The 8850-nt window shown below is 43.6% G+C and overlaps 1 protein-coding gene across 1 annotated transcript; it reads left to right on the top strand.

Annotated features, from left to right (window-relative positions):
• Nucleotides 1-6823: 6823 nt before the first annotated feature.
• On the top strand, nt 6824-8539 carry LOC112432604 (nuclear factor 7, ovary-like). Its single transcript, XM_024801115.2, has one exon. The coding sequence runs from the start codon at nt 6835-6837 to the stop codon at nt 8224-8226; it is 1392 nt and encodes a 463-aa protein (XP_024656883.2). The 5' UTR covers nt 6824-6834; the 3' UTR covers nt 8227-8539.
• Nucleotides 8540-8850: the final 311 nt, after the last annotated feature.

Here is an 8850-nt window from a genome sequence, read left to right as displayed (position 1 = left end):
CATTAAACACTTTGGTCAGAGCGGTTTCAGTGCTGTGGTTCTGTCTAAAACCTGACTGGAAGGCATCGTAGCAGTTATTCTGTTTTAAGAAGTAACTGAGCTGTTGAGAAACTGCTTTTTCAATGATCTTACTTAAAAATGGGAGATTTGAGATCGGCCTGTAGTTGTTCATTTGTGTCTTGTCAAGATTGTCCTTTTTCAGTATAGGTTTGATTACAGCAGTTTTTAGTGATTCTGGAAACACACCTGATAATAAAGAAAAGTTGACGATCTGTAACAGGTCTGACTCTAAAGTCTTTGAGACCTTTTTGAAAAAACTTGTTAGCAGGACATCTAAACAGCAGGAGGAGGAGTTCAGTTGACCTAAGATGTCCTCCAGGTCTTTGCTGTTAATCGGGTGAAACTGTTTCATGGTGTTTAAACAGTTTTTTGGTGGACACAGTACATATCCTGGATCTGCTGTTGATGTACCAATTGCTTGTCTAATTTTTTGGATTTTTTCTGTGAAGAATTTGGCAAAGTTATTGCAGGCCATGGTCGAATGAAGTTCAGCTGCCACTGACACAGGAGGGTTTGTTAGCCTGTCAACTGTAGAAAATAAGACCCAAGCATTATGGCAGTTTTTAGTGATGATGGCCTCTGTTACATGCTGAGTCAGCTCAACGTTGCCCAGAGTGTTACTCAGGTCTTTAGTCCCTTTGTCCTGAGGGTTGTCCACATGGATGTTAAAATCCCCAACAATAATTACACAGTCAAAATCAACACAGATCACAGACAGCAGTTCACTGAGGTCATTAAAAAAGTCTGTGCAGTATTTGGGAGGCCTGTAAACATTAAGAAACACAACTTTGGATGGGGCCTTCACCTGTAAAGCCACATATTCAAAAGACTGAAAATTTCCAGGAGATAGCTGCTTACATTGAAATGATTCATTAAATAAGACAGCAACCCCTCCTCCTCTCCTGCTCACCCTGGCCTCACTGATAAAACTGTAGTTAGGAGGGGTCGTCGCGATGAGAACAGCTCCACTGTTACTTTGGTCCAACCAAGTTTCAGTTAAAAACATAAAATCAAGGCTGTGCTCAGTGATTAAATCATTAATTAAAAATGTTTTCCCAGCTAAATATCTAACGTTTAATAAAGCCAACTTAAGTGTTTTAGAGGCATTACTTGTCCCCTCGTGTTTGGGAGCAGTCTGTGACACACAAGGTATGTTTACTATGTTTAAAGATCTTTTAGAGTGCAGCTCTCTGTGTTTTGACCAGGCCACGTCTCCTTCTGTCACCTAAAAGTACAGAGATTTTAAAACCTTCTTGTAAACAGGGTCCCAGCTTCTCCTGGGAAAAGTCACCACTGCCATAATCCTCGCAGCCCGGACCCTTCACACATCACACATCAGACTGCGGAGACAGAGCATGAAGGTGGTAAGGAGGAACTACGGGGGGCAAGGCTGGGCAATGTGACTTCGATTGCTCTGTTGAGGGTGGGGCTCGATGGCGAACCTTTGGCCGCTCTGGTGGGGGATTTATGGGGGACAAAAAGGGATTGGGCCGGGGGGTAGATCTGAGCCCAGCATTGACCATCATCTCCTCAGTGAATTTCAGGTGTGGGGAGGAGGGAGAAAGGGAGGGGGAGGAGGGTAATGGCCTGTCAGGGGTTTGGGGGACTGGGGAAGATCGTGGTCCCTGGTCCTGGTCGTTGGTGTTGTTGAGAGAGTTGGAGGCAAATAGGGACCCCTCTTCTTGCCTCAGATGTCTCTCCTTTCTGAGGCTCTTCCCAGGTGGGGGCAAATGGAGCTCCTCCTCAAGGTTTCTGCTGGGCTTTGTCTGTTCTTGGAGTACTGTTTGTTCCTCTTTATGAGATAACTCCTCGTTTATCTCAGCCTTGGCACCAAGCACAGATGGATGACGTATGGAATAAAACAAGTTGGAGGTGAACAGTTTCACCCCTGACTTGTTAAAATTAAATCCATTTGCTTTAAACAGATGCCTGCGTTCCCAAAAAATATTAAAGCTGTTGATAAAATGCACCGAGTGGTCAGTACATATATAAGCATATATACATATACATATATAATGTATAAGCCATTTATTCAGTGTAAACAACCTGCTGAATCTCTCGTCTCCTCCTCTGACCGGCGGTACAGGTCCACTGATGAATACAGCTGCCTTCAGAGAATTTACAGTATTTAGTAATCCAGTAAAGTCCCGTTTCAGAACCTCCGACTGTTGTTTGGACACATTGTTTGACCCTGTATGCAGAACAATGTTTGTCACAGTTGGATATTCATCTGCAATTTGAAGAATTCTCTCCTTCAGGTTGTTGACCATATCGTTAGGAAAGCAGAGGACTTTAGTGTTCTTACCGCACATCCTTTGTACATCCTTTACAGCAGGGTCACCCACAATCAGAGTTTCAGGCCTAGCCTTTAGCTTTCCCTGTGGTCTTTTACTTTTCAACAGATTTTCAGACCTTACTTCGCTGCTTTTAGATGGATGGTTGTCAGATATAGATCCAGGGTCCTTTGATAGTGGAGCAAATCTGTTGTGCAGTTTCACATTCAGTTGTTTTGAAGGTTTGTTGTTAACCTTCCTATTCACGGTTGTCCAGTCCTGTTTCCTCTCGTATACAGGGGTAGAAGAGCTTCTCTGTCTCGTAGGAAGTGAAGGCCAGTTGGTTTCAGAGATTTCAGCTCGCTGTGCTCTGCCGGTGATACGTCCTCCCCCTTCCAGGAGACATGATTTATGTCTTGGTTTTGCACCAAGACAGTCCAAGGGGGGATTATCGCTTGAGGATTTATAATAATGCACAGAGTCTACTTTCTTGGTCATGTTATCTGTGCTCCTTAGCTGTGTACTAGCTTGCTCATCGCCATTGTTTTGAATCAAAGGCAAGGTTGTTTCATTTCCACACAGTCCATTTACCTCCACGTTTACTTCTAAGCGATGAATTTTTGTCTCCAGTACTGCAATCTTCTGCAGGAGGCTGTGGTAGTCATCTGTGGAGAGGGAAGGCATCTTGTTGCTAGTTAGCCTAGCGGTTAGCACCTTTCCAGGCTATTGAGGCTGTTCGGTGCCCAGATGCTGTAATCAGGCTTCAGCTGTGTCTAGGCCACAGACACACGGAGCGCTGAGGATAAGGTAACTATAAAAATGTTGCTGTTTCTGTTAAGAACACTTTAGTCCTAATGATCTATAAGTGTCCAGAAGCTATCGCAGGTAAGCTCATACGGAAAAAAGGGAAAAAATCAGCATAAAAATCAATAAAAGAAGAAAAGCATTTAAGGAGCAAAGAGATGAAGCATCCACACTCGCAAAAGGGAGGAGCCAAGCCTGGTAGGTAGTGTTTGATCTTAAAGCCACTGAAAAATATTGAACATTCACCAGGATATTTTGGTGTGTATGCACTGAAACACACCCTGTGTGGTATTTAGAATTGGCATTTATCAGGTTCATAAACGCTGGTTTATGAGCATGATGCGGTAAGCTGAGCACAGCTTCAACCTGCTGTTTGTTGAAAAATAGTAACGCAACCACACCACATTTTTTTGTGATTAACGGTAATGGAGTTGTAATAATAGGAATAGTAATTAGTTAGATTACTCGTCACTGAAAAAAGTAACACCGTTACTTGTAAAGCCATTATTCCCATTACTTAGTACAAGGCAACGAAATGTAGTGTGCAAGATATAAATATGAAAACTACAGAAATATCAGGTGGTTCTTCCTCAGAGTCCTCAGGAAGAGGTGCACTTTCTTGACCAGCTTGGAGCAGTTGGTCGTCCAGATGAGATCCTCGGTGATGTGGACTCTCAGGAACTTGAAGCTGCTCACACGATCCAAAGCCGTCCCTTTGATGTAGATGGGTGGATGTGGGTCAGCATTCTTCCTGTAGTCCACGATGAGCTCCTGGGTCTTCTCTGTGTTGAGTAGCAGGTTGTTTGTGTCGCACCACTCAGCCAGACGATCCACCTCCTCCCTGTAGGCGGCCTCATTGTTGTCATTGATGAGGCCAATTACCATGGTGTCATCTGCAAACTTAATGATGGTGTTGGAACCATCGGCAGGTCTGGGCTCATCACACAGTTTTGTGGTACACAGGTGTTCATTGTGATGTATATATACATACACATGTGTATTAGGGGTGGAGCTGAGCCCGAATACGGTATTTGGAAAGGCATGAATATCGCGTTTTTTACCAATACTTATTTCGAACAAATACTTGTTCCCAAATACAAAAATATTTGTATTCGGGGACAAGAAAAACTTTTAAATCAAAATGCTGGGTTTCCTTATGAGACCATAGTGCATGCCGGGAGAGTGAGTAAGTGATGTGTAAAAAGTGAGTGACACAGGCTGCTCCACACAGTAACAGAGAAGGCTCGGCTGAGCTATAAAAAACTGAACTGCATTACTATTTTTGTTGAATAGACAACACCCGGCCATGGACCGGTACCGGTCTGTGAGTCGTTTGGTACTGGGCCACGAGTGTTGAGGTTCGGATGTGAAATTTGCGGTTTTCAGGGGTTTTATTTCTTTTTATTGTTAATATTTATTGTTTTTATCGTTATCATATATTCAATGATGTTCCTTGTTACATGTTCATTGCTGGATTTATGCAAAAACATCAACTAATATTGCATATTCATAATTATTATAATGGGTATAATTGAAGAATACTTACACTATAACATTAATTAGAAGTGTAATGCAAAAAACTTAATTTTGAATTTTACTCGAATACAAATACAAATAATTTTCCCCCTCAACAAATACAAATACAGATACAAATACCAGCTGCTTTGCACTCTAATGCATCTCTAATATATATTCTATCCCTTTGAAGAGGTGAGGCTTCATAAATGCTAAAGGGGTAAGTGTTATTTCTCAGTTGCAGTGAATAGATAGGAGAAAATAAACTGTAGGAAAGTAAACAGAAGAAAGAAGAAGATAAATAACAATTTAACATAAACCAGTGACACACTCCAGGGCCTGATCACATCTGGCAAGGCCTCCTTGGATGAGGGTGTCTAGTGATAATGGCCGAAACACCCTATAGAGCCAAGATCCACTACTGATGATGCGTCCCAAATCTTAATATGATAATCTAGATCAGATCTTTAATCCCCCCAAAAAAGGCAGATTAGCTTGGGTGAAAGACCGAAAGTTGTGGCCCACTACAATCTGTGCTGATGGTAAGGTTTCTGGGCTGCCTTTGCTCATAACAGCCAAGATTCTCACCATTAAAAGCAATGCATTGTCAAGGAAAGCCTGGAAAGACTGCTAGCAGGAGGGAATAGACCCTAATGGGGCTGGTGTGGTTTAGCGCCTGATACCAGCAGGACATAGCGCTTTTTAGAGTACTTGGGTACACCCAATATTGCTACAGAAATCTCAAAAGAGAAGATACCCCTAGGGTCTGTGAGAGCAGGGGTGGAAGAAGAACCTTTCCGGACGGATTTAATGGCAACGAACCACGGAACAGCACCAACGATGAATAGATCAACCACCACTGCAAATAATGGACCATCAATGACGGTAGGAAAGAAGCTGCAGAACTGCATTTGTGGCTGGTCAAAACTAACAACTGACATGGGTCTTAAAATCCACGAAGGAAGGAAGAAGTGCCTCAGCGAGAAAGGGGCCTCGCATTGACACATACTTTTTGAGAAGTAAGTCAAATCAGTCGATTGAAGATCAGAGGCAGGTGAATCCCCACAGTCCTCAGGGTATCAGCACCCCAATCAAAGTGTCAAACAGACTCCCCCATAGTCTCCAGACTAGAACTCAGTCAAACCCAGCCATAGCAGTTCCCAGTCTAGAGCTTAGCCAGCCACACCCAATATTAGATTCTAGCCCAGGGCCCAGCCATTTAAAATTAGCCCCTAGCTTGGAGTTTAACCACCAACAGCTAGCAACACATTTATGTACAGATTTATTTGTTTTGTGGACTTGGAGAAGGCATCCTACGGAGTGTCCTCTGGCGCCACCGGGCCCTCTGACCACCACCAGTAGAACCAGTAGTACAACACGCCCTCATGCCTGAATGACTACCGGCGAGTTGCACTGACCTCAGTGGTTATGAAGGTGTTCAAGAGGCTGTTGAAGAATATCATCTTCTCCACCATTGCAAACACAACAGATTGGCTCCAGTTTGCTTACCATCCCAACAGAACCACAGAGGATGCCATTGCCCATGTCCTGCACACCACCTTAAGTCACATGGACAAGAAATAGGGTAACTATGTGAGATTGGTGTTTGTTGATTACACTTCAGCGTTCAACACAATAGCGCCCGGCAGACTGTTCACAAAGCTGAAGTATCTAGGACTCAACAGTCACCTGTGTGCATGGGTGTTGGACTTCCTCACTGGCAGAACTCAGGTGATGCAACAGCTTTGTAAAAGGAAGGTGAATGAAACTCCGCCCCTTATGTCACTCACCTAAGAGAAACGAGAAAACAGGTTGTTCAACTTCCTGGGTAAGGAAGGAAGGAAGGTAAAATGAAGGTGAATGAAGCTCCGCCCCTTATGTCACTCACCTAAGAGAAATGAGAAAACAGGTTGTTCAACTTCCTGGGTAAAGAGAAACACACACACAATCAGACTGAGTTCAGAGCAAACTAGCAGCTTCCACTGAGTGAGACCAGCTACAGGAGAGAAAAGTGGAAAACTCCAACACTGCTGCTTCAAGCTGCTGACGCTCCACACACTGAATGTGAGTTTGAGCAAAAACACAATTTAAAGGAAGTTTCAGTGAAGGTAGTAGAGGAGCGAGGGGATCCAGGACTGACTGTACTTCCTGTCTGCTGTTTTCAGCTTCACTCACAGACTCAATGGCTTCCAGATCAGAGGAGGATCTCTGCTGTCCGGTCTGTCAGCAGGTCTTCAGAGATCCTGTTATTCTGTCATGTAGCCACAGCTTCTGTAAAGACTGTCTGAATAGATGGTGGAGAGAGAGACCAACACAACACTGTCCAATTTGTAAGAGAAGATCTTCAAGGGAAGAACCACCTTTAAACCGAGCTTTAAAGAACTTGTGTGAGTCGTTCTTACAGGAGAGAGATCAGAGAGCTTCAGAGGATCTCTGCAGTCTGCACTCTGAGAAACTCAGACTCTTCTGTCTGGACCATCAGCAGCCAGTGTGTCTCGTCTGCAGAGACTCAGAAAAACACACCAAGCACAGATTCAGACCCATTGCTGAAGCTGCACAACAACACAAAAAGGAATTTCAGGAAACTCTGGAGCCCTTAAAGAAGAAGTTAAAGGTTTGTGAAGAAGTTCAAGTAAAGTTTGATCAAACAGCAGAACACATTAAGGTCCAGGCCCGACACACAGAGAGGCAGATTAAGGAGCAGTTTAAGAAGCTTCACCAGTTTCTAGCAGAGGAAGAGGAGGCCAGGCTGGCTGCACTGAGGGAGGAAGAGGAGCAGAAGAGTGGGATGATGAAGGAGAAGATGGAGGCTCTGAGCAGAGAGATAGCAGCTCTTTCAGACACAGTCAGAGCCACAGAGGAGGAGCTGAGAGCTGAAGACGTCTCATTCCTGCACAACTACAAGGCTGCAGTGGAAAGAGTCCAGCGCTGCCCCCTGCTGGATGATCCACAGCTGCCCTCAGGAGCTCTGATAGACCAGGCCAAACACCTGGGCAACCTGACCTTCAACATCTGGAACAACATGAAGGACATGGTCTCCTACACTCCTCTCATTCTGGACCCAAACACTGCTCATCCAGAACTCATCCTGTCTGAAGATCTGACCAGTGTGAGAGGAGGAGAAAAGCAGCAGCTTCCTGATAATCCAGAGAGGTTTGATGGATTTATCTGCTCTGTCCTGGGCTCTGAGGGCTTTAACTCAGGGACTCACAGCTGGGATGTCGAAGTTGGAGATGGTACATGGTGGGCACTGGGTGTGTTGGCAGAGTCTGTGCAGAGAATGGGAAGCATACGGTCTGCATTATGGAGAATACGGTTCTATGAAAGTAAATACTCAGCATGCTCACCATCAGCTCCTCTCACTGCTCTCTCAGTCCAGAAGAAGCTCCAGAGGATCAGAGTGAATCTGGACTGGAACAGAGGAAAGCTGTCGTTCTCTGATCCTGATACTAACACACACATACACACCTTCACACACACTTTCACTCACAGGATGTTTCCATATATCAGCACTGATGGTAAACTGAAGGTGTTGCCATTGAAGGTGTCAGTGTCAGTGCAGCAGATGAGTTGAGGATGATGATGTTTCTAATGTTGTTTCCTGTCAGTGAGTTGAAGCTGTTAAACTGCAGCTGTCCTCCTGCTGCCTCGTTGTTCCAAAGCTCTTTGTTTCTCTTTTAGTTTCACTGTTTCTTTCTGTTTCTGCTGTCCACCTTTTCACATGGAAAATCATTTCACTGTTTCTCACTGAATGACTCCCCAAACTAGATTTGAAATTCTATCAAGTTTCTAATCATTCCAAGTGATTCATGTTTCTATTTGATGTGTAAATGGAGATGATTTAGTTTGCTGGGATATGGACTGACATGTATTGAATGGGAGGAGCAGTTTGTTGTTTTTTTCTTGTCTGTTTATGACAAAAAATATATATATTGTCAAAAGATTTATACCACACTAGAGTTTCTTAAATCTCACAGCCTGAAAAATACCACACATGCCACAATGAAAAAGCTCAAAATGTCTGAACAGTAAATACTAAAGTAAAACCATTAAACCCACTCTGGAACTTAATTTAAAGGTTATTTAACAGAAATTAAAATAAATATATAAAAATTTAAGTTTCTAATCCTGACAGAATTTTCTCATAACGATCAGATAATGTAGAGCAGATGGAGCAGAGATGGGATGAATCTATAAG

This window comes from Maylandia zebra, linkage group LG3, assembly GCF_041146795.1.
Source record: "Maylandia zebra isolate NMK-2024a linkage group LG3, Mzebra_GT3a, whole genome shotgun sequence".
Classification (NCBI taxonomy): domain Eukaryota; kingdom Metazoa; phylum Chordata; class Actinopteri; order Cichliformes; family Cichlidae; genus Maylandia; species Maylandia zebra.
Note: the sequence above shows the minus strand (reverse complement) of the source record. Positions and strands in the feature narration are given on the sequence as shown.

What these genes read in the sequence shown, in the direction of transcription:
- LOC112432604 (XM_024801115.2), top strand. Translation starts at nt 6,835, where the DNA reads ATGGCTTCCAGATCAGAGGAGGATCTCTGCTGTCCGGTCTGTCAGCAG.